A 26,913-nucleotide genomic window follows, 5' to 3' on the forward strand; every position below is an offset into this window, starting at 1 on the left:
GTCCTCTTTTTCCCAGACTTTTTCAAAGACTTCAGCACCTGCTTCACTCTTTTCTCAACTCCTTGGCACTTTTTGTCTCTACCACTCACTTAAGCACTTACAGTTTTATCATTGTTCTGTGGCTCTTTGACTAGACTGTAAGCTCCATGGGAGCAGGGCCCTTTGTAACCTTAATGGTGCCTAGCACTGTGCTGGGCACATTATAGGCACTTCAATAAACATTTGTGTATAAGTTGATATATACATGTAATGTATCAACACCACCTTTTTTTTTTTTTAAAGCTGTATGAAGCATTGATTCCACTAGAAAATGACTTGAAGATAGGGTAGGGCTTTCCTCTATTTAAAAGAATTTGCTAATTTTTCCATGAATATCATTGCCTCAAATAGTATTCCAGCCCAGGTTATCATCTATTCTTTGATAATGAGGAATTCCAATATATAAAGTTAAGCCACATGAAGTCATTGTAGGATTTACACACACAAGGCTTTGGTATGAAAGGCTTTGTTTAAGTGCCTTGCACATAGCAGTATTCAGTAAATATGTGCTTAAAGTGGCTTAAAAAAAAAGAAATCTCACATTCTTGACTCATTTAATGTATCTTAATGAATTAGATCCTTATAGATGGAAATCATATCCAAAAGAGAGAGATTTTGTAGTCTGGTTTACATTGGCTAAACCTTCGATTCTGTTGGGACATTAGGGTTTTCTTTGTTTGTTTGATACTTTCGTAAAAGAAGATATCCCTTCTGAGTCAGCTATCTTCATCAGGCCGTCTATGGCTTCTCCCTGACTCTCTGGTCCCTCCTGCCCCACTTGGGGATTTAGTTAGCCCCAGTTGACCAATCCATTCTGTAGGCCAACATTCTGAAACTAGGTACTTATCCTTACGAGGATAAGAATGTATATCTGGCACAGACTAAGTTCTATACATGTTATGTCATTACTATCCATCCCTATTTGGAACTTTACAGGTACTATCTAGAGGCAGGAACCTACCTTACCAGACTTTCCTTTCACTAACAGATCTTGGGGTTTAGTGTTCCAGAACCACCAAGACTGATCATTAGATAAAACTCAAGTTTTCTTTGCCCTGTTCTTAAGATGGGCTCTTTCATTAAAAAGGGGGGAAGCTAAGAATTGTTGCCTGTTACGTGCCAAGCACCATTTTACTCCTTATCATTTAATCTTTCCAATAAATTGTAATGCAAAAGGACAAATAGGCTCGGATAAGGTATACCAAAGTTGCATACCAATTAAAGAACTGTTCAGGCTACCAGAGACCAAAATTCTTTGAAGTGAAATGTAGTAGCATATTCTGGCCACCAGAGGGCAGAGGGAAACTACACAATAGAGACAATTTGGCCAACTCAAGAACCCTTAGAAGCAGCCATGTTTAATTTCTCTGACATGGTAGAGACTGAAAAGGAAGACAAGGAAAGATAGAAAACACATAGGATGTGAGACTTGTTCAGGCAACTAACTTAGAAATAACTGTGCCTTGGACCACCTAATCCAACCCCATTACATACCTATCCCTTCACCAGGGTCTTTTTCCAACCTATTGATAACCACAGGCCACGTAATTGACCTGAGACAAACACACATGCTCTGCAAATGAACCAATGTTAGAGAAATAACTATCCACTAAACATATCCATGCTTGGACCTTATACCCACTGCTGGCCATGGAGGCTTGAAGGATGAAATACACAGCCCTATCCTCAGGAAGTCCAGTTAGCAGACAAGATAGGGAAGTGAAAGATTAAAGAGTGGTAAATGCCATTTTAGAGAATATGCAGAGATGAGGTCCAAAGGATACTCTGCATGAGAGAAGAGGAATTCAATAGGAAATGATGCCAAGAGCAAGGGACTTTTAGTAAGTATTTGGAAAGTGTAGTAGGAAGTTTCGCATATGGGGCTGGGAGGCTACACTTAGTAGAAGGAACAGCATATATAAAGGTCTGGGGTATTTTAAAATGGCCCATTTGGGATCACCTAAGGTCAGAGGATTATTTTCAAGCAAAGGGATGTGTGACAGGACAAGAGGTTGAAGATGGAAGCAAGAGCAAAATTGTTAAGGTCTTGTTGGCTATAGCACTGATTCTGAACTTATTCTAAAAACACAGGAGAACCACTTAGAAGTAACAAAGGTCTTTTTTTTTTAAGAAAATAATTGATAATTATTGTGGAAACTGAGTTGTAGAGAAACAGATTAACTAGGTAGGTTGTGGCATAGTCCTGAAGATAAACGAACATTGAGGGCAAGAAAGAGATGTTGAATTTGAGACTCTTACCAGGTAGATGGATTTGAAGAGGAATATTCTAAAATTTTCCAAGTTTCTGGCCTGAGTTGCTGGGTCATGCCATGATCAAGACAGGTTGACAGGGGAAGAGAAGATGAGTTTGAGGATGTGTTCCATGTGAGGTGCCTCTGCGTATCCAACTGTTATTGAACAGCTCTGGAGATTTATATATAGTCGGATATGCTGGGTAGTGTTCTAGAAAGGCTAGAAATCATGTTTGGCTGCCATCAGTACGCAGATAATAAAGCAATTGAAGCCACAGGTGTGGATGTAGTCATCTGGAGAGAGCTTATAATGCAAAGTATTCATGACATGGGGGTCCATGAACCAGCCTCTTTATAAATCGTGTGTATATATACATGCACATGTGGTATTTCTTCAAGAAGAGCCACACTTCCATCAGTCTCAGTCAGATCTGAAAATTCAAAGCTTAAGCAGTGATGCTAAATGAGGAGAGAAGAGGCCAAGGACACAAGCACTGAAGGACAGATGGGGAAGCAGAGCCCTCCAAGGTATCTGGAGAGATGCCAGAGAATGAGTGTGTGAGGCACTTCACAAGGCTCTGGATCCCACGTGCTGCGTGCACGCAGGGTGAGTATACAGGGTGGTCAAATTGGAAGGGCCTTTCGAAGACCATCCCCTTCAACTCCTTCACTCTGCATATAAGGTGTTGGCCTCAACTTACTGATGGGGAAGATGTGGCTCAAAATTCACTTACCAAAATTCAGAGTTAGGAGTAGTAAAACATGAGCCAGTTTGGGGTTTTCTGATTCCAACATGGTACAGAATAGTAGTCATTCAACATGAGAACTAGAAAGATCCTCAGGCAATCTAGTGCTCCTCCCCTCTTCATTGATGAAAACTTGTGTCCCCAAAGGGTTAATGTACTCAGGACCACAAAGCAAAAAAAGGAAAGAAATGCATTATGTCCTTCTATAAGGACAGATCCTTTTGTTATATTTGGGAAAAATTAATGACCGAATCACCCTCCAAATGTAAAGAGATGGTATTCCGAACCTCACTGGTGACCTACATGTGTTTCTTAGTTGCACTTAAATAATTTAGACACAAAGTAATATTTTAGTAGCATAACAATTTATTAGCAGAAATGAAATGACACCTCTAGATCTCAACACATATAGTATCTTACATAATAAACAACATGAACATATCCTTCCAAAAGAAAAAGATTTGCCATTAACCAACTCCTCCTTCTCCTGCAACAGGCTGCCATCCATCGACACACCCTCATCCCATAGAGGGTTAAGCCTCATTTATATGGAATGGCAGCAAGGCACTTGCTTTAATTAAAAAAGATGTATGTGGTATAAAACATGTTCCTAAAAGTTATTAGCTGTGAATAATTGAAAAAAAGGGGCAGTTTACTTTTTTAGGGAATAGACAAAACTGAGAATTTATGTTCATTCACCTGTTACCCTGGTATTGTCTTGACTTGTACATAAAATTGCAAAGGAGACAAAAAAGGTAGCATATTATATAGATTGGTTTGTTCCCACTAATTTTTGAGAAATCACAGCAGCATCAGAACTCAAATAGTAATTTCCTGACTGATCCAAACGGAAAAGGCAAGAGCTTTTTGATTCCCAGTATCTTATTATTTTAGGTTTGAGGGATGAGGAAGAGGGGGGAAGAACTTCCTTCAAAAAAGTTTATTAAAGCTGCAGTTAAAAATCCTTTCTGGCTAAGGCTGCTTGTCTATTTGCCAACTAAAAAGCCTTCAGTTAGAAATTTTGTCATTGGTATTTTGTAATAAGATTATAATTATTTGGCCTTTTTCAGAGCCATAATTCAAGTCTAAAAAAGGTACATGGTTCCAGTATAGGCTTGCAAACATGGTATCTCAAATAAAGGCATTTAGTGTCCTTCATTATTCTAGTTTCACAATTCAATTTCTCCTTATTTTATATCACAAAGAGAAAAATAGAATACATACCAAAAAAATCCACTATTTAGTATATTGCTTATTTAACTTGTCCTACTGTTTTTAACATGTTTACTTAAAAAATTTTAGGTGCAAAACACTTTAAAAAATAATAGTCCTTGTCAGGATAAAAATTACCCTATAAAAATAAATCTTCCCCTACTCCCACATCTAAATTCTTCCTCACTAAAGTTACTAACATTTAAAAAAAAAACTAAAATGTACCTTTAACTTACAATATTTCAATAGTATTTTACTTTAATAATAATAGGCTATGAAAACAAAGCAGTAGGTTTATTATTTTGGCATGTTCCATTATACTTTTCATTCTTTTTATTTTTAAAGATTTTATTTATTTTAGAGAACGAGCAGGGGGAAGGGCAGAGGGAGAGGGAGAAGCAGACTCTCCACTGAGCAGGCAGCACGACACAGGGCTCAACGGGGCTCGATCCCAGGACCCTGAGATCATGACCTGAACCAAAGGCAGACACTAAACTGACTGAGCCACCCAGGTGCCCCCCATTATACTTTGCATTCTTGTATTAACACTTGATGATTCCAGTTTTGATTATCTAATAAAATCTTAGTACAAAAGAAAAAAAAGCCAAATTAGTTCAAAACCTAAAAGCCTTCTAGATCTAATTTCCTCCTCCTTGCAGTTTTTAAAACCCAACTTCGAATAAGGAATTACTAGAACAGAAAAAGAAAAAAGAGGAGAAAAGAGAGAAGCCTCAAAGAACAGAAAAACAAAGCCTAACCCATGTTGACTGGGTTTTTGCCATCTCACTGTGGAATCATTCCCTGAATAGACCAGGAGCATCCATGCCTCCTTGTTTGCCTCAGTGGCCTGTCTCCTGTTCAGACCTCGGTCCAGGCTCAGCTTAGCCCCTCCATAAAGCACCTCCAAGTGCCCCAGCTGTTACCTAGGAGAGTTACTGTAGAGCCCATCTACTAGATTTAGTACCTTTGTCCCAGCACCTGGCCCGGGGCCCTAGACCCCCGCATGGGTCTTAAGTTAGGTATTGAGGTTTTATCTACACTGGTGCAAGAGCTTATCTAGAGCAATAGAGAGAGGAAAACATTAAGAACATTAACAAAGATTACAGAGCTCAAATTTATCATTGCAACTTCTAGACTCCATTTAAGTTCCCAAGAAATTCACTGCCTTTTTCCCACTTTTATATTAAGAGCAAGGCTAACACCCAATGTGTTCTTCAGTGACAAACTATTAAGAAAATACGCCTGCAGAGAAGAACTGTTCTTGTTAAAACATGTTCATTAGCATTAGAATAGTCTAATGAACTCATCGAACATCTTGATACATGTTTAAAGATCACCATTTATTATACTGTAAATTTACCCAAATTTTGGTTTCAATGACTAGTATTGTTTAAAAGCTAAGTTGGACGATCCAAATTTGTTTTCCTTTGGTCCCACTCAAAAAAAAAAAAAGTTTTTTTGTCTACTAGACATTTGTGACTTTTACCATCGGAGGCTACACTCGCTCAGTCTATGCTCCAGAGTCAGTCAGTTGGGCCTGTGCCCCAACCATGGGGTACCACATGCTCTTTAGCTCCTTCAGCTTTGGTGAGTCTGCCCTCCCTTTCTAGAAGGAGAACCCAGTTCTGACCCTGCTGTCAGACTAAGGTGTGGTTCCTAGTCCTCATCTCCCCACTGCTGTGCGGGGCTAACCAGGGATTGGATCCTATTCAACTGAGTCCCTCTCCTCTTTCCCCCACTCGGTCAGAGAGTTTTTTTCAGCGGTGTATTCCCTTCGCTCCTCTTGAATGTTACCTTTACTCTGTCTGTGCGTACTGTACTCCTCTGGCTGTAAGAGTGTTAACCATCAAGGATGGTTACACTACGTTTCAACTAAATGACCATTTTAAGATATTTAGAATTTTATACATTGGTTAATAAGCAATGAGAAAATGCTTTCTTTAGACTCTAAAGTTTAGGGTAAGCAAGATATTTTTGTATCAATGAAGTGTGTAAAAGTATCAGCTACTGAACTAAAGTCTAAGCCTTGAGCAAGAAAGAAAATGGACATAAGTAGTTTTGCTGGTGAATTAGATTTTGGTTTCAGGTTTGATTTCTGTAAATACTAGCAGTCAACAACGTGTCAGTGTAGGTGGACCTCAACCCACACAGAGAAGTGAGGTATAAATTCTAGTGAAATCTTAAATGTTTTTACAAGTGGCTGCCAAAAGCAGAATCTTGTTTGTTTGTTTAGAAGAGGAACAAACCAGAACACAATTCAAGAATTTGCTAATTGAATAAAGCTTCAGAATTGTTTATATCCACATACGGACAGAAATGTCAGGTAAAAGTCAGATCCTGTTATTCCGTTCTAAGGCATTTTCCAAATTCTTTGGACACTTTTTTTTACTGTGCTAGTGTTATAAATTATAGGGTCATCTTTTTTTTTTCTTTGACGGGACTAGTTTATTTTTTTTTAATAATAATTTTTTATTATGTTATGTTAGTCACCATACAGTACATCCCAAGTTTTTGATGTAAAGTTCCATGATTCATTACTTGCGTATAACACCCAGTGCACCATGCAATACGTGCCCTCCTTAATACCCATCACCGGCCTGGACATGTACTCGTTTACTCTCTCACATGGCATTAGACATCTATAATGGTCTGGATCCAAACCTAGCTTTGGGGGGGGGTGAATAAGAGAGATTAAAAACAAACAACTAACCAAGACACTGTGATTTTAGTATTACTATTCCTAAAACTGAATAGGAAGGGCAAATAGTGGCTAAAAACCAAGAAAAGAAAAAAAAAAACCCACGAATAACAAACATCAGTTAATATTTCTGAAATTCTAGACTTAAGTTATAAAAGGATTTCAAAACTTAGTACTATTATATTTAATCACAAAGTCAATCATTTCCAAGACAGAAATTCAGCTTTTTTTTTTTAATTGAGAAACAGCTTTGTTTTAATAATAGAAAGGTATTTTCCACGTAAACAGATGGACAGGGCTCTACCAATAGAAAAGTAACACTTGGGAGTTTTTGGAGCCAACAAGGAAGCTAAATCTGTTTAAAAGTGTCCCACCCCATCAGATGGCCTGCACACAGAATGTAGTAGCAGATTAAGAAATGATTCGCCTTTCTGTAATTATTATTTTACTTGCTTTTAATAGTGTTGCCAAATGTTTCAATCTCATATAAATTAGTCTCCTAGTCCTAACTTTGGAAAACTTGTTTGTTTTTTTTCTTGCCTACCAAGGCCCACATACAGAATGATAAGCTTTTAACGTCAGACATTCTTGCTTTCAAAAAGGAACTATTTCTGTGGCCACAACCTGTGGCCACCTGTCATAAATAATATATACACAGAACTTGGGATGTATGAATGTGATGTTTCTAAATCGTCTTGCATAATAGTTTTAGGTGACCCAAAGAGTTAAAAGCTGTCACTGTCATCAATATTTATCGTACATCAACAGGGCGCACGGCAGTAAGCATTAGCTTTGTTTTCACTAAACATCTACCAATGAATTATTGATGTTCTTTTGGAAGCACTTTATCACCTCCATGCATTCCTTTCCATTGGTTACAATAAAATATTCCTGCAAGAGTAAAGATGAATAGTACCTTCTATTTGAGAAAGCCTGTCAATCCCCAGTGGGCACTTGCTAAAATGCCATGGGAAGGAAAAAAAAAATTCACTGCTAAGTAAACAAATTCTTAAGGGAAACCGTCAATCATTCTTTTTTTCAATCCATCCTAACAGCTGCCTCAAGCTCATTTAAAATGCTGTCTAGAATTGTGGAGTCAGCATCCTGCCTTTTACCTGGAAAGCTTGTCGCTGGTATATTCACAGCAGTGTAAGATCCCAGGAGAAACACTGGATGAATGAAAGCTACAACAGACCTTAATGGTAGAGAAACACTCAGAAACAGGGACAGACTGAGATCACAGAAAAGACATGGAGGATTCCTATTATTTTGGCTGATGATGAAGAAGAGCTTTTTAGTTACCTACTTGCCCTAAATAAAAAGGCAAGAATAAAAACATAACATGTATTACGAAGAATGCTCTAAGTAACACGAGGCTGGCTGGTAGAATTTCACAAGCCTGCCCAGCCACCAAACCCCCAGTAAGACTGTGCCTGTGGTTCCCTGCCTTAAGGAATGGTGTTCTACTACAAGCCCGAAATCCTCCTGCTGTCTAGGGAGCAAAGACTGGGAATAGAAAGTACAAGTAAGAACAAACCTTTTGCCCCAGAAGTCTGACCTGCTGGTATCAGAGTCGGCACAACACTGTTTCCTTGCCTCCTTTCTACTCCCTCTCCAAAGAGTCACATCAAGTGGGCTCCAGCACTTCCCACGTCAATGTCAGCTTTACCTCCTGGTTCTGAAGGAAGAGCTCAAATGCTTATCTTCTAAAACTGCACGGTAATTGAGTTTGGGGCCTGCTTTACAGTCCAATTCAATCCATATTTAATTCCAAGAATACCTCATATCTGCAAGAAAGGCTGAAACCACAATATTTTCTTCGTTTTGATTCTGCCTAACTATAAACTCTGCCACATTTGTGTATCTACAGAGCCATCAGCATCAAAGAATCATGTCTAACCAATAGGTTAAAATTTATTTATTTATTTGAGAGAGAGAGGGAGGGAGGGAGGGAGAACGAGCACACAGAGGCAGAGGGAGAAGCAAACTCCCCACCGAGCAGGGAGCCCGAGTGGGGCTTGATCCCAGGACCCTGGGATCATGACCTGAGCCGAAGGCAGACCCTTAACTGACTAAACCACCCAGGCGCCCCAGGTTAAAATGTCAAGTGCAACATTTTCCAGTGTGGAACTAGAAAATGTTACACACTTCAAACCTTAACGTATTGGCTAGACATCATTCTTCTTTCTGTCTACTTTCTCAGTCAATCACTGGAAAGGCTCAGACCATTGGGAATACATACTCCCTTCTGATTCTGATATTCTGCAAAGGTCATTGCTTCATACACACTGTAAAAGAGAAGGTTTTCTTCTTCCTTTTTAAAATACTCTCCGCGGGCCAGGGAATCCCTCACAGAGGGATTGCATTGAGCCAGCAGAACCTGGATGCCAATGGCTTCATAATCTCTACGAACTTCTTTCAGAGTATGGATCCCTGCTGTATCTAAAAACTGTATCGCGCTGCAGTCAATCACTATGGTATGAAGCTCCAAGGGATCATGGGAAAGTTGCACTGAAACTTCATCCTGGATTCCACTGAGAATCACTGTTTCCTTTGTGATCCTTCTCTTTGCGGCCTTCTTCCGAGCTGCCTTTACTAAGACTGGGTTGAGAGTTTTTTTGTATAAAGCAGATTTAAAACATTCTTTGTTTATGTAGTAGAGAGGGGCTACAAAACGGAATATCTTGATGCCTGGCTTAGTCTGAAGATTCTTGTAAGCAGACACGGATTCAAAGATTTCAGACTCTTCCACCAAACCGAGCAATGAAGTCTTTGGCTTCTGAGTGCGGAGAATGACACAAAACATAGAAAAACAAACCCCAATAAGCAGGCCTATTTCAGTACTTATCAGTGCAGAGGACAGCATGGTCACAAACCAGATAACTGTGTCCATTCTGCTAACCTTCCACATGTTGGGCAGATCCTTAAATTTACGTAGCGCTCCCCGGAGATTGACAATGGTGATTACACCAAGGACACTTTTCTGAAGGGAATAGAATAGAGGAGCTATTACCAAGAGGACCAGCAAAAGAACCAAGGCTGTCACCACACCAGAAAGCTGAGTTTGGCAGCCTGTTGATTCTTTAACCAAGGTCTTTGCAAGAGCTGCGCTGGTAGTAAAGCAGTGGAAGAAGGAAGGGATGATATTGCAAAAGCCAATGGCATACATTTCCTGATTGGCTTTGACTGTGTAGCCATGTTTCTTGGCAAACATCTCAGAAAGTGATACAGTGATAGCAAAACCAATGATCGAAATAGCTATTGCATCCACAGCCAAACTAGGAATTAGGTTCCAGTCCGGTGCTTTCGGTGGCATAAATCCCGTGGGAATAGGCCCAGCAATACTGGTATTGTATTTCTCATTTAGTTTTCCAAAATGAGAGGCTAATGTGGCTGCCACAACGACAATGAGTTCAGTAGGAATTGGCGCCTTAAGCTTGGACTTGAAGCGCTCATTGAGTTCTTTGGTTGGCAAAAGAACCAAAAGGCACAAAAGGCTGGTGATGAGATCACAGAGATTGGTCTTATGGATGTTTCTGAAGATGTGTATCCAAGTAGTGATGAGCGAGCCCACACCGTTACTCCGAGGAAGGCTGAGCCCAAGGAGATACTTGGCCTGAGATGTAAGAATAGTGAAGGAGGCACCGGTGACAAATCCACTCAGCAAGGCATCTGAGAGGTAGACAGAAACAAAGCCCACTTGGAAGAAGCCCATCGCTACCTGGAAGGAAGGAAATACAAGTGTTAAAGTGGAAAAGAGCTTCTGAACCCACGAATAAATATCCTGGCATTGCTTTGCGTGGAGACATACCATTAGAGCGTCACAAAATGTCAGAGGTAGAAAAAAACGCAATTGTCTATCAGTCCTCCCATTTTACAAAGAGAGGGCTCATTTTACTGACCCTCGGAGGGCTAAGGAGCTAGCCCAAAGTCACCCTGTTACTCAGCCCGGATGAGACAAGAACTTAGGATTCTACCTTTTCTACAATGTTTCTTAAACATGAAATAAGTTCAGACCTCTTTGAAAAAGAAAAAATTCTTAGGATCCACAAGAAATTATAAAAACTCAAAGTGGAAAAATTCTCCTAATTAACAAACCATGTGTTTTCATTAAATTACAAATCATTACTATAAAAGTGAAGTTTTAACTGATACAACAGAAAACTGGATTCACAACAAAGAATCACATTTAAAATTATTATAGAACACACTCTTTCTTTAACTTCATGCTGAGAAACTATTCTCATTCAGTGTATATGTGCTTATGCCAAACTGCTTCCCATACTAATTCTGCATCCTCAAAGATAAAACTTTTTTATTTCTTTATTTTTTCCTCTTCCCAATGATTCCTCAGAATTGTACCGAGCCCTTCCTCATTCTTGGTGAGACATACTAAGAAACAAGCAAAAACAGACCCTGAGAGTGCCACTCTTCTGCACATCACCCCCTTCTCCCTCTCCTCTTCACCGGGAACCACATGAAGTGAGCAACTCCTCCCCGGCCCATATTGGAACCAAATGCCTATAACAGAGAAGAGGTTTACTGCTGGCATTGACTCCTGGATGCCAAAAGACAAGGCCAGGATGATAATGGTGGGTTAGTAGATTCTATGGGAGACCTGAAGAGAACCTCATTTCCCCATCCTTTCTTCTGGTTAATAATACGAAATAGTGGTTCTCCACTTGTTCCCCAGAAGTCCAAGAAAACTGCTGTCTTTGCTGAGAGTCGCTCACTAGAGCAGCAAATCTAAAGGCGGGGAGGGGGGCCATCTATAATTTGAAACCTCCTGCACTCTTCCCTCTGCCAGCCCTTAACCTGTTACCCTCCTTCTGCTTGTTAATGCGGACCCTGCCAATAACCAACCACACAGCATCTCAAGCAAACCCAATGTTTCTCAGCATAGAAAATGAAGGAGTTGTACTGAGTGATCTGAGGTCCCTCCCTGGCTAACATGTTTACCATCAAATAATGACAATCTGGCTGACTGAAATTCACTGGTTAAGAGGCAGCCTAAGGTTGAGAAAAGAGAAGCAGCCTTATCTCACCTGTGGAGTCAAACCAGGGTTTGGATTTTGGCTCTATCCCTCACATATCCTAAGCATTCAACAAATGATGGCTTTAATTATTATGATCTCTGAGATCCCTTACAGATCTGAGATTTCATGTACAGTGTTTCCTTTGGCTAGAAACAACCACTCGTTCCATTGTTTCGTACCTGATAAACTCCAGCCATAAAGGTCACAGTGCTGCCAACTGCAATTGCATAGCAACTTCTGTCACAGACCCAGTCTGAGGTCTGGTTTAATAACGTGCTCCCATTTGAAACCATCCCTAAATGAGAAGGCGAGTTATCGGCAGTGTCATAGCCAGCTTTGTGCAGTTCTCGGTCAACTACCTCACCAATCATAAGGCACAATATTCCAAAAATGCCCACAGAGATGTGACGGGAGGTACCCAATAGGAAATAAATGATGCTGGCAAAAAAAGACGTGTACAGGCCATAGATGGGTTCTTGACCAGCCAAGAGGGAATAAGCAATGGACTGGGGCACTAATAAGATGCCTACAATCAAGCCAGACATCACATCCCCTAAAATGTTTTTCTTCAGATCATATTTGGGGAGCCATTGCAAAGCAGGAAGGAAGCCCCAAATCATATTTTTGGCTTTGGCTGGACTGCACTGGCAACTCTTCCACAGTTTTTTAATGACAAATTGCTTGAAGTTAGTATTTGATTTCTCTTGAGCCTCCATATGGATCCTACGATAAGGTGTGCTTTGATCACTGGCTTCAAATTGCTTCAAGTCGGTACTTGATTCCTTTTCAAGCTCTGGGTGCATATTAGACAGAGGGCTGTGTTGGTGATTTCCTTCAACAGAATTCTTAGGTGACAGATCATATTGCTCTTTACTTTCCAAAGACATTTCTGGAGATAGATGCTTCAGCCTCCTACCCTGAAGAAAACACCAGAATTAATGGATTGAGTAATTCTCAGTGCTCACACATTTTAATAGTTCCATTTGTCATTCATGAGAGTTAAGAGGACTTCAGTTTGGGGGTAGCTGTCTTATATTCACTTTCTTTAGTTGAGCCCCTTATGTCTTGATCAGGGAAAACAAAAACAAAAAAAAAAACAAACCATAAATAGCCAAGTCAAAGCAAATAAGTCACTGGGTATAGGACTTCCCAAAAGTATAAACCATCAAGAATTCTTCTCCATCTCTGCCTGGCTCCTCCTGCAGTTTTTTTCCTCCAGAAAAGCTATCAGGGTGGCCTTTCTCCTCCTGCTATCATTGTCTTCTTTCCAAGTTTTCCAGTCCCAGGTATGCTGCAGAACAGGATCTAGTCTCAAATCTTTACTGCTACCTGCAAGTCCCTGAAACATAAGATGGTCCTTTTCTTGGAATAGACCATAAACTGCTTACCAGATACTTCACAAATCAATGTCTTTGTGTTAGCTGTTTGCTTAGCTTAGAATGGCCATTGACTTCTCTGCCCATCAAGATTCTCATCATTTTTACACCCAGTTAAAATGCTACCTCTTCCACAAAGCACCGACCAATCCCCTAGCCCAAGTGAATCACTACACCCTCTGAGTCCCATAGCATTTTGCACCTTCATTATAGTACTAATCACACTCTTATTTAGTTAAATAAGAGTCTCTCCAGCTCCTACAAGAAAGGATATCTTGTTCATCATTGTAATCACCAACAAATGTATAATACCTCCGAGGCAGTACGCTTACAAAATGTTTGAATAAATCAAAGAACAAATGAACACACAACTTTATGACTGTGGCCAAACAGAGATAAAATATATTAGATGGAAGACTCAGAAAATTTCCTGTTTTGGAATTGACAGAAAAATACACCTTTATTGTAAAAGTAACACACATTAATTTTGTTTGGATGAAGGGACTATTGCTGGCCATCCCATGTAACAAGAGTGAAATAATGGTTACTTGATGGTCTTATTAAGCAGATAAAGAAGAAAAGAACAGATTTAGATGATCACTTACCCTAAGCAAGTCAATCAGATTTGTGGATACACACAGCAGCTCTTCATTCCTCAGTGGAACCCGCCTATAACTCTCTTCTTACTTCCTACTCAGGCCACGCTACTTTGAGTACATTTCTTATGTTCTTCTGTTTTGGAACAGCTCTTGGTGATTCCTGGGTCAAAAGGCTTTTCCAAACCTAAGATATGCAAAAGAGGCATAAGAAAAAAACAACAAAATACGAATCGTGCCCTACATAGCTGCTATCTGGGAAGGAAAAAGATAAAAGTTAATACTAGAAAATGCAACAGAGTGATGGAAAATGCAACAGAGTAAGAAAGAATGGAAATGAAACACTAAAAGTGAAAAACGCAATAATAGATGAAGAATGAATGCCTATGACAGGGTCATCAACATAGCTGACAGAGTCAAAGAAAGAATCCATGAAATTGAGGACAGGTCAACAGAAATTACCCAAACTGAAAAAGAAAGAGAAAAACAGATTTTTTAAAAAAAATATCAATAACAATAATGTAAAAGAACATCCAAGAGCTATGGGACATATTAAGCAATTAACTTACGTATAATTGGAATCCCAAAAGGAGAGAACAAAGAATGGGCAGAAAAAATATTTGAAGGTAGAGTAGCCAAGAGTTTTCCAAAATTAAAGACAGACACCAAACTATAGATCCAAGAATCTCAGAGAATACCAAAAACAACAAATATAGAAACAAAACCAAACCAAAACCCCACACCTACATACATCATATTCAAGCTGCTGAAAACAAAGACAAAATCCTGAAGAAGAAGAACATCCTGATGACAGCCAAATTAAACACACATTAAACCCACAGGAACAAAGACAAAAATCATAGCAGACCTCTCATTTGAAACATCAGAAGATAAAAGAGTAATGCCTTTATCACAGAAAAACAGCTGTCAACCCAGAATTCTATACCCAGACAAAATATCTTTTCAAAGATGGAGAAATAAAAACTTTCTCAGACAAACACTAAGAGAATTTCCAGTAGACCAGCACTACTATGTATACATATACCTGACAGAAACCAGGTCTACACAATACACAACAAGGAAGTAAAGTCCACTTGAAAACATGGAACACATGAAAATAAAATAAAATCCACTTTCAATTTAAAATACCTTTAATTGGGGTAGGGAGATGGGGTTACAGGGTGATGGGTAGTAAGGAGGGCACGTATGGTGATGAGCACTGAGTGTTATACGCAACTAATGAATCGTTGAACACTACATCAAACACTAACAATGTATCATATGTTGGCTAACTGAACATCATAAAAAATATACCTTTAATTGCTCTAAAAAATAAACACCTAAGCAACAATAGGAATCTATTTTGTTTATAGCCTATGCAAAATAAAATATATAAAAATAGCGCAACAAATGGGTAGAGGAATTGGGAATTGTAGGTTCTTAAACTAGATGTGAAGTAATACATTATTATTTGAAGGTAGGCTCTGCTTATAGATGTATATTGTAAACCCAAGAGTAACCACTAATTTTTTTTAAAGGTATAAATAGTAAGTCAATTGTAAAGATAAAATGGGATCATAAAAAATTCTCAATCCAAAAGAAAGCAAAGAAAGAGGAAAAAAGGGACCCAAAGTGGATGGAACACATTGAAAACAGCTTGCAAGATGGTAGAGTTTAAAGCAAACAAAAAGAGGGGCGCCTGGGTGGCGCAGCGGTTGGGCGTCTGCCTTCGGCTCAGGGCGTGATCCCGGCGTTATGGGATCGAGCCCCACATCAGGCTCTTCTTCTGTGAGCCTGCTTCTTCCTCTCCCACTCCCCCTGCTTGTGTTCCCTCTCTCGCTGGCTGTCTCTCTCTCTGTCGAATAAATAAATAAAATCTTAAAAAAAAAAAATAAAACAAACAAAACTAATTACAACTGTGAATGGTCTAAACATGTCAATTAAAAGGCAGTGTCAGATTAGATTAAAAAATAAGACCCAACTATATACTATCTATAAGAAACCCGATATTTATTTATTTATTTATTTATTTATTTATTTATTTATATTGGAGATAGAGCATGACAGGAGGGGTAGGGGGAGAGGCAGAGGGAGAGAATCTTAAGCAGGCTTCACACCCAGCATGGAGCCTCACACAAGGCTACATCTCACGACCCTGACATTATGACCTGAGCCAAAATGAAGAGTCAGATACTTAATCAACTGAGCCACCCAGGTGCCCCAAGAAACCTACTTTAAATATAGATGGATTATAAAAGTGAAAGCACTTGCCCAATGTAGTAACTTATTTAGCTCGTAAGTGACTGAGCCAGGTAATAAAATCCAGATTTTAGGACTCGAAGCATAGCTCTTTTTGAGCATGGCACTATTCCTATCCCCTATCTAATTAGCTTTCTCTAACCTCAGATACTTCCAAACACATTTGAATTCAGCTACCCTACACATCCCACTTTCACCTACCCGCCACCTAGCACTGACAACTACAAACTTGGACCCCACTCTCCGTTTGCTATACTCTTGGCCATGGTCCTTTTTTATCTCTAGCTCTCAAAACTTTAGGTATTCATTCACGAACAGTCCTAGAAGGAACTGATACAGCCATCAGTCTGAATCCAAAAGCCATCTCTAGTCTCCTTTATCTGTCCTACTCACCTCTTAAAATTCTCCTCAACACTGTATTTTTTTCACACATATTTTAAAACCCAAAGCAACATAAAATCACTTTAAAAATTATCTTAAACTAAATTGTAGGAATGACCTTCATACAAACTAAGTTCCTTGAGAGCAAGCTCCAACTCGAATTCGTCTTGTATCCTCCAAAACGTCCAGGTGTACGCTTCCTAAAATAGGAACTACAACATCTGCTAAGCATATAACTCAAATACAGAAAAAAGCAGGATGCAAAGCAATATTTATTTTCAAGTGGAAATATCTACTTTGGAACATATTTTTCAAATACCCCTTTTTGCACAAAAATCCTCTCACTGCCCAAGACAATTACTGCTTTCAATTATAGTGTTCATCAACTGCTTCATGAAAATTAAGAAATGACAGTGTTGATCCTTGGAATAGGGCCTACAGCCAGACATCACTTTAAGAGGCTGGAATACAAACTATAAATTTCATGAAGGTCAATAAAATATGATTCCACTGTATCATGTAGGCTAGTGTCTCCCTTTATTAACACTGGTAATTGGGAGTGAGGAAAGGAAAGGTTCAAGAGGAAAACACTTGAACTTTTCACATTACTTTGCAGGAATCAGAGGGAAAAACAACACAACATTTCAAAAATGCATTTACCCAGGCATACATTAAAGGACAACAGTAGTTCAGGCGACACACAAAAGGGAAGACATTTCCGTACTTCCTTCTTCAACCATGCAGCCAAGACCACCTAGAAGGCGGTCAGATCCGGGTGAGTGCCCAGCAGCACTGGTACAATTCCCGTGTGAGTTACCGAGAGCTGAGAGCTCTGGACTAGACGAGAGGTTACGTCTCTTCTATAGATGCCCGATAGTGGTCAGCCAACTTCTTTTTTGAGGATTTGGATATAAGCAAAACAATGTCTACTTTTGGTAATTACAGCATAGAACTTCAACTAGCAGTGCTTGTATCACAGTTTTGCAATTTGTGCAACTGAAACCCCTCTTCAGAGGGCAGTCGTTTTCAGAGGAGAATGGTAAAGTCGGCCTCTGAAACAATGGTTCACAGCCGGGCTTTGTTCGACCTGTACGCGTGTGGCACAACTCACCGCCACAGAAAACCGAAGCCGCCGACCACTGTGGTCACAGCATCTGCACAGAGGAGAAATCTCCAAGAGCTGGAATAGTTTAGAAAGGCTTCAAGGGAAGTCTCATGTCTTACCTGGGCTCTAAAGTCTGGGTCGGAGTTGAAAGAGTAAGAGAGGACTTGGAAAATATGTGAAGGAGAAGAAAACTCAGATAGTTCTGAGGTTGTTAGAAAAGAATTGGAAATCAGAATGTTTACAGCAACAGAGGCACATGGGAAACTGGTTTAAGAAGAGATCCTCGAGGCTCCTGTTTGCCAGGTTAAAAGAGGCAGACTTCCATCTGCAGGCAGTACACGGTCCCTGCCGGTTTCTGAGAGGGTTTCAGATGTCACTCATTGGCAAATAATTATATATTATCTTATTACATCTTCTGATCTGTTATGCTATTTAATTCTTTTCCTATCAAGCAATTAATATCTTACTTTTTTGCCTTTTATGAATAAAGAAACAGCTTAAGATTGTTTTCGAAAAAACTAAACCTGACAATTATCATATGGTTTCACTCATCTGTGGAAAATAAGCAATAGCACGGAGGACCATAGGGGAAGGGAGGGAAATCTGAAGGGGGAGAAATCAGAGAAGGAGACGAACCATGAGAGACTCTGGACCCCGGGAAATAGACTGGGGGTTTCAGAGGGGAGGGGGGTGGGAGGAGGGGTAACAGGGTGATGGGTATTAAGGAGGGCACATGTTGTGAGGAGCACTGGGTATTATATGTAACTAATGAATCATTGAACACTACATCAAAAACTAATGATGTACTATACGGTGGCTAACCGAACATAATAAAAATAAAATGCAAAAAAAAATTTTTAAAACGTTCAGTAAATAAATACAGAAAAAACTAAACCATAAACAGGCACAACCGAGGCAGAGTCTCCATTTACACAGTGCCATCTGATCCTCCAACTCACTGTTGCCAGACAAACCCAGGGAAGAGCATAGCTTCCACACCTATCTCCATCCCACTCACAGGCACCTGCAGCCAGGATGGCCGGAGCCTAGGCGACTGTTCCAGGTCTTTGCCCTAGGCTGAGAAGTTAACACTGTGAGAGGGCAGGCCTCCTGGCGGAAAAGGAAAGACTGTTCCCCATCAGATGAAAATTCGGGCCCATCTTTGTTTTGTGGGTTTGCAATGCTTGCTTATTCCACAAACGTTCATTAGTGCCAACAAGCCTTCCAAGGCTGGATTGGTTAACTTTTCTATGGGAGCTCCTAGAGATTGGTTACTGGTCTTCATTATATCATAAATATTTACTAAGCACCTACTATAAGCTAACCACCGTGCTAGACACAATGCATCAGAACCTAGACCCCAAACCGTGGGGTCAATCTTTCTTTTCCCTACCCCACTAACTCTATATTGATCCATCAGTAAGTTCTGTCTGCTCTACCTCAGACTGGATATCTGTCTTCTCCCTACTGCCCACAGTACCTGGAATCTAACCACTTTTCCCTCCCCTCCACCGTCTTATCTGGGCCACTCTAATAGCCTGCGAAATCTGAATCCTGCCTACCTCTCTACCCTCATTTCCTACTGGCCTTCTTGCTGTTTCTGGAACATGCCAAGTTGATTCCCTTTTCAGGGTCTTTGCACTGGCTCAAGTTCTCTTTGCCTGGAATAATCTCCCCCAGATCTTTGCAGGCTTTTTCTCATCCTTCAGGTCTCAGCTGACGGATTATTTCCTTAGAGAGACCTTCCTTGATCATTCCAAACAAAATAATACTCCACCCCATCTCTAAACCCTTACGTGGCTTTATTTCTTCCTAGCACTTTCACAGTGACTTTTGAGATTATATTATGTATTTATACACTAAAGAAACTATTATAGTCTTTCTCATACATACTGTATCCCCAGTACCAAAAATAACGCTTAGCACATAAAAGATCAGTAAGTTCTTGCTAAAATGAATAAGAAACCCAGTTTCTATGCACAATCAAAGGGTTAAGACAATTACAAACAGATAAACTATAACACTCTAAGTGCCATTAACAGAGGTTTGGCATATTCTGAGAGTGGAGCATAGGGTGCAGGCCAATGTCAAGAAGTTGCAGGTAAGAAAGGAAAGGAAACTCAGGCCAGTGAAAGGTCCTAGTACAATCCAAGACCCAGGAAAAAGTCACCCAGAATGCCAGATTCCTGGGGTGACTAGAGTGAAAGACTGGTTTCTCATCTGATCCCAAGAAGGCCGGACTTCATCCTGTACGCTACAGCTGACAAAGGCATAAACTCCAAGGCGGGGCAGGGGCAGAAGAGGTTTGACGTTTCAGTGGTACAACCAGACAAGAGACAGTAAAGGAGCAGGACAAATCTAAGATGAATCATGAGGTGGACCACACAAAAGGAAGAATGATGTATAGGAATATGGAGGAGGAAATGGAAAGAAAGGAGACAACAAAAAGTTTGACTTTAGGTTTCACAGCTTTGACATTTCTATTAGATGTGCAAATGAGGCTGTCCGGGGAGCACTCAGAAATGGGTGTGTCAAGCACAAGAGAGAAGCTGAAACTGGAAAAATAAATGAGGAGAGGAGGACTATATTGGTCATTAGCACATAAACGGCATCTCATTTTTCTCTGAATTCCCATTGATTAGATGCTCAGTAAGCGTGTTGAATATGTGCTCTACCTTCTTAACTAGATTAAAAGTTGCTCAAGGGGATGTTTTACACTTTTTGAAAACTCTCACAATACCTAGTATAAAATTTGGCATGCAAGCATTTAATAAATATTCTGTTAATGGACGGACTGGTTTCTTTTTTTTTTTTTTTTTTAAGATTTTATTCATTTATTCGACAGAGATAGAGACAGCCAGCGAGAGAGGGAACACAAGCAGGGGGAGTGGGAGAGGAAGAAGCAGGCTCATAGCAGAGGAGCCTGACGTGGGGCTCGATCCCAGAACGCCGGGATCACGCCCTGAGCCGAAGGCAGACGCTTAACCGCTGTGCCACCCAGGCGCCCTGGACGGACTGGTTTCTATTATTAAAAAGTTATTTTAACAAACAAATTCCAAAAAAAACTACCTTTGACTTTTAAAATCTGATTTTTGTTTCTCTGAAAGGTAACTGATACGCTGCTGGTGGGAATGTAAAATGGTGCAACCCCTGTGGAAAACAGTCTGGTAGTTCCTCAGTTAAAGAGAATCACTATATGACCCAACAATTCCACTCCTAGGTATATAACCACCCCCCGCCAAACTTAAAAACAGGGACTGAAATAACTTGTATGCCACTATTCATAATAGCATTATTCACAACAGCCCAAAGGTGGAAACAACCTAAGTATCCACCCACAGATGGATGGATACACATTGTGGCGCAAGCCATACAATGGAATATTGTGTAGCCACTAAAAAGGAATGTAGTTCTGAGACTTTTCATCTGCATCATGGATGAACTCTGAACCCATGACGTCAAGTGAAAGAAGCCAGGCACAAAAGGACAAACACTGTATGATTCTATTTATATGAGACCTCTACAACAGGCAAATTTATAGAGACAGGAAATAGACCAGCGACTACCAGGGACTGCAGGGATGATTTCTTGCTTAATGGTTACAGTCTCTCTTAAGTTTTAAAAATAACAACTACTGATAGCTACACAACATTGTGAATTGCATTTGATGCACCGAACTGTAAATTTAAAATGGCCAGAATGGCCAATTTTATGGGTTTTTAAAAAAGATTTTATTTATTTATTTGACAGAGAACAGGAGAGCACAAGCAGAGGGAGCGACAGAGGGAAAGGGAGAAGCAGGCTCCCCGATACAGGACTTGATCCCAGGACCCTGGGATCATGACCTGAGCCGAAGGCAGTCGCTTAACCAACTGAGCCACCCAGGCACCCCCAATTTTATGTTTAATATGTATTTTAACATAAACAAAAGTAGGAGAGGAGCATATAGTACTATAAGGTTCTTACGCTACACACGAAATGGTTTAATATCACTGAAGGTAGGCTGTGATAAATTAAGGATTCCTACTATAAACCCTAATGCAATTCCATTAATCACAAAGAGTTATGGCTAATAAACCAACAAAGGAGATAAAGTGGAATCACAGAAAATCCTGAATAATCTAAAAGCAGACAGAGAAGGGGAAATAAATAAATAAATAAATAAATAGCCACCATATAAAATAACCTCGATCTAAAGTTTGTGGAAAACTTGAAGTCTTAACATTAACCTAATATTGATGTGAACAAGTCCTCTACCAAAAGACTCTCTTCACTTACGTGGAAAAATCTCAGTTAAACTAGACTGTAATTGGTGTGGACTGTGTAGTTTGGAAATAATTTTCCGGGACCCACACTGCTTGTAAGCAGTGGAACAGTGACTAGAGCCAAAGCTGTCTGATTCACACCTACTCTGTCTCTGGACTGCTTATTTTGAAACTTTTCAAATCTTCAGAAAAGTTAAAAGAATGATACATGGAACACTGGTGTATTCAGAGTTCACCAATTACACAATTTAACAATTCACCAATTGTTAATGTTTTGCTACATCTGTACTTTTGCACTCTCCAAACATACTTGTTTGGGTTTTTTTCCATACAACTACTTGAAAATTACAGACATACTGTAGCCTTAAACACTTAATGGGACCAACATTTTTTTTCTTTTTAAAGATTTTATTTATATGTCAGAGAGAAAGAGAGAGAGCACAAGTGGGGGAGCTGCAGGCAGAGGAAGAAGCAGGCTTCCTGCTGAGNAAGGAGCCCAATGTGGAACTCAATCCCAGGACCTCAGGATGATGACAGGAGCCAAAGGCAGACGCCCAATCAACTGAGCCACCCCGGCGTCCCAGAACCAACATTTTTTAACCACCAGGCATGCTGCCTCTTCTTCAAAAGAAGCATTCATTAACAACATGAGATCAAACCATTTGGATACACTCTTCAAAAATCTGCAATGGCTCCCTCCCTTCTATTGCATATAATCTAAAAAGTTTATTATAGGCTTCGCTCCATAAATGAGCTGAACCCGCCTTTCTTTTGCTTCCTTCCATGCACTGCTGTTCTAGTCACCAATCCATGAAAATATTAAGCATCCTTTGTTCCTCTGGGTCTTCACTCATGTTGTTCATTCATCTGGATTGCCTTTTCCTTCTATCTCATCCGTCTTTTCCTTTTCCTAATCCTTTAAGGCCCACCTCAAATGCCACAGGACAAGGGGGCTAAAACTTCTTTGGCTATGCTGCCCTGACATATTCCATATAACTACTTAGCACTTAAAGTTACACGTCTTTCAAACTAGAATATACATTTAAAGGCAAACACCAAGCCATCCTCATTCCTACATAACCCAACATCTGACCCAATGCCTCCCATTGGTGTTACAGTGGTATACCTGTATTTATTGAAACGAACAAATACGTGAAGTTTCAAGTAAATGTAATGAAGACAAAAAAGTCTTCCTATTGGGGCGCCTGGGTGGCACAGCGGTTAAGCGTCTGCCTTCGGCTCAGGGCGTGATCCCAGCGTGATGGGATCGAGCCCCACGTCAGGCTCCTCCACTGGGAGTCTGCTTCTCCCTCTCCCACTCCCCCTGCTTGTGTTCCCTCTCTCGCTGGCTGTCTCTGTCAAATAAATAAATAAAATCTTAAAACAAAAAAGTCTTCCTATTTTTCAGTCATCACAAATGATTAACAATGTTCATTTACGTCTGTGATGCAAAAAGAAGAACCACCATAAAGCTTATACCTGTAGCACAAGCGTTATGATGTATTATTTCTGGTATAAAGCCCAATGTAAGACAGAAAAGTAAAATACCCAGGAGGAAAATAACTTAATGTAAAACCACAATCGAATTATTAAATAGTTCCTTAACAGTAATTCACTGCTTTCAAAAAGATTTCATATACATCTCCCACTTGCCTCCTCAATAAATCTAAGAGATTATGAACCCTCTCCTCCAATCTGAGGATTATAAATCCTCTCCTCCACTCACTTGCTCAACTAGTAAGACCAGATTCTCAACCCTCATTTTCCAATTTCCAAGGTTCCCTCTCTTTCTAAAACACCACTTCACCCCCAAATTTGTTTCCTTGCTAAGAAGTTTTAAGAGCTAGCTCAAATCAATATTTTGCAGTTAAGTGCTCAACTCATTTCTGAATGTTATTAATTTTAATAAGTGAAGGTAACAAACTGCTTAAGCAGTTTAAGCAACATTACTGAAGCAGGTTTGGTAAAGGATTAAGAATAAAATTACTTTTATCTTTCATATGACGCACATTTGGTAACATTTTCATTTTCCTTTTCTATCAGGAGGAAAAATGTAAAATTTACCTCTGTAACTACACTTTGGTTAGAATAATTTATATCCCAGCCAAGAGTCAAACAAGCCAAGCAGGTTCCTACTTCCATCTACTTCTGCGGGCCCTCTAAGTGGAATGCTGCCTAGGGCTATGTTCATGGCTTTGCCTCTTGCTTCTTTTAGGTTTCTGCTCAACTACTGCCCTGATCAGTTCCTTCCCAGATACAACTTCTACAATAGCACCACTGCCGCCTCCCCGTCTCCCTCCTGGGCCCATCCCTGCCCTGCACTTCTATCCCCCTTACTTGGCTTTATTTTTCTCCTTGGCCCTTCTCACCTTGCACTATATTCATTCATTCATTCATTCATTCATTCATTCACTTATGGTTGTCTTTCTCATGAGAGCAGGAACTTGCTCTGTTTTGTTCACAGCTGTATATCCTATGCCTTGAACCATGTACAGCACCTAATAAGCGCTTAACAAATATTTGTTGAGTGAATGGATGAATGATAGCTTAACAGCTATGGAGTAAAGAAAAAGCAGTGTCCCCTTTCTCTCCACCTCCATTCTCAAGAAATTACAGTTTGGCAAGCATCTGCCTGGGGGTTTATGCTCACTGAAAGTAATGTCAATGCTCAAAATGTTCACCCCTCATAAATCTAATCTAGACCTCTCCAAAGCCAGGGATATGCAAACTCTAGATCTTCCCCTGGGAGGCAGCATACTGTAGTACAATGACATTCAAATGCAGAGATCTGTTAAAATTCAGATTCTCAGGCAAATTCAGGAATCAGATCCAAGACTGCACCCTGGGTGACTAAGAGCCAGTGAGGTGAGGGCCACGCTAGGAAAATCACTGGGTATTTACTGGAGTCAGACAGCTCTCTATTCAGATCCCAGCTACAGTATTCAACAGTTGTATGGCACTGGTGAAAAACTTCCTTTTACTCAGCATCAATTTCTCACCTGTAAAATGGGGATAACATTATCTAATTTGCAGGTTGTCTAAAGCTAATACAAGTACTTAGCACAGTGCCTGGCACATAGCACTTGTTCAATAAACGACAGCGAGTAGTCTGTCCTTTGAGATTCTTGAGGGAAAACAACTGGCTCGTTTCTTCCAACAGGACTGGCTCTCCATTTCTTACTGGATTTTCAAAAACAAGAATTTCTGCTTAACCCAAAGTTGGATATCACATTAGTTCCAGATTTTATATAAAGGGCCCTAGAAATAAGGAAATGGAAAAAAGGAACCAGAATAGGTGCCAGAAAGTTTAAGTCCCATATGCTTCTAACTCACGTGGTCCCCAATCTGTGCAAAGAAAGGGCCCAGCCTGATACTCTGTGAGTTTGGGAGAGCTGGCTACAAGTCCTAGCTCTGCAAATGACTTGCTGTATAATGTCAGGCAAGGATCTGGCCCTGTCTGTGTCCTTTCAGTGTCCCCATCTATCCAGTGAAAAAATTTCAACTTCGTCTATGAGTCTGGAAGAAGTACAGTTCCTGACTTGTACTCAACACTGTGTGTGGTTTTAAAAACCAAGATAATGAAGTCCTCTCGCGTGTCCAAGCCTCAGTTTCCCCCTCTGTCCAAGGGTGGGAGGCTGAGTGGTGGTGGCAGCTCCAGTCTCCTCGGTCTTTTTCCCAGTCATCTGGGTTAGACACGGCTAGATGAGGACTCCGGCAGAAGAACAGCACCGTTATCTACGAGGTGCGGGGCCCTGGCGTGATGTGAGGTAGAGGGTGGGGAGCCGAGCGAGAAGCAGGGTTGGGATCGCCGTGGTGGGAGAGGGGGCTTTGCCCCAGCTCCCGCCCCTGCTGACCGAGGGTACAACCCCGACGCACGCCCACCTACCACGGCCTGGCCACGACGCCCGGGCTTTCCTCCCACCACGCCTCCGACACAGGCCAGGATGCCCCCAAGAGGGAGGGGCCCGCTGGCCGCAGGCCGGCACCGCTCCGTTCTCCCTTCTCGCGTCCCCTCCCCTCGTCTCACCTCTCGGGTCTGGGCCTCCCGGCTCGACGAGGGCCCGCGGCACGTCCTCCGCCGTGGCGGGACCGAACGGACACCACGGCGCGGGCAGAGATAGCCCGGTCCGGGACCGGCCTCCCTTTAACCAGCCCGTCCCCTTCCCCGCCCATCGCCCAGCCCCCGAAGAAGGCGGGGCCCGGGCGGGACCGCGGGGAGAGGCCAGGAGGTACCGACCGAGAGGTGCGGAAGACCCAGCCTGTACAAACGTTCTGGAGGTGGCAGTCACGTGGCCCCGCGGGCGAGCGACGCGACCGCCATCCAATGAGTCGACCCGGCCCGCGGGGGTACCGCCCCCTGGCTGCTCTCCTCCTCGCGATTGGCTGCCCTGGGCAGCAGAGCCACGAGTCCCTGATTCTTAGGGCTATTTCTTCTCCGCTCGCGCGGACGAGGAGCTATTACCGGTTTTCCGCCTTAACTCTGAAAGCGTAGGGAGGAAAAAGTGTCAGGAGAAACCCGGAAGCGTTCTGTCTAGGGCTCTTAAGTGTTCAGCGTTTGCGTGGGGGCAAGGTCTTTATCGCTGACTCCTTGGGACCCCATTCCCTCCCAGCCCCGCTTTGTAGGTGGGGAATGAAAGCCCGGAATGGGGAGAAGTCCGCTGGGAAGTTAGGGGCTTTGCCCTCCGTGTAACCTACTCTCCACTGAAGGTCCCAATAGCCAGAGTTGCCTTTTAAGATGTGAATAAAAATGTAAGAATAAATACGAAATGTAATTCCAACCTCGTTTAAAATCCTTAGTGGCTTTTCTTGACATTTATAGATAAAATCAAATTCCTCCCTATTCTTTTGAGGCCCTGAATGCTCTAGGCCCTGGTGCCTTTCTCCTCACCGGAAATCTGTCTTTCCCTCTGTGCTCTCCACCCATCCGGGGCTCCTTTGCCCGCCCAGC

The 26,913-nt window shown here is 41.2% G+C and overlaps 1 protein-coding gene across 1 annotated transcript; it reads right to left on the minus strand.

Moving 5' to 3' along the window:
- Nucleotides 1–3,383: 3,383 nt before the first annotated feature.
- On the minus strand, nucleotides 3,384–26,180 carry SLC26A2 (solute carrier family 26 member 2). The gene is made up of 4 exons (XM_008692519.2): nucleotides 25,993–26,180; nucleotides 13,965–14,142; nucleotides 12,163–12,900; nucleotides 3,384–10,668 (listed from the first exon to the last, which is right to left on the minus strand). Exons 3-4 carry the CDS (start codon nucleotides 12,868–12,870, stop codon nucleotides 9,151–9,153), a joined length of 2,226 nt encoding a protein of 741 aa, XP_008690741.1. The 5' UTR covers nucleotides 12,871–12,900; nucleotides 13,965–14,142; nucleotides 25,993–26,180; the 3' UTR covers nucleotides 3,384–9,150.
- Nucleotides 26,181–26,913: the final 733 nt, after the last annotated feature.

The sequence above is a fragment of the Ursus maritimus genome, unplaced genomic scaffold, assembly GCF_017311325.1.
Source record: "Ursus maritimus isolate PB19 unplaced genomic scaffold, ASM1731132v1 scaffold_15, whole genome shotgun sequence".
NCBI lineage: Eukaryota > Metazoa > Chordata > Mammalia > Carnivora > Ursidae > Ursus > Ursus maritimus.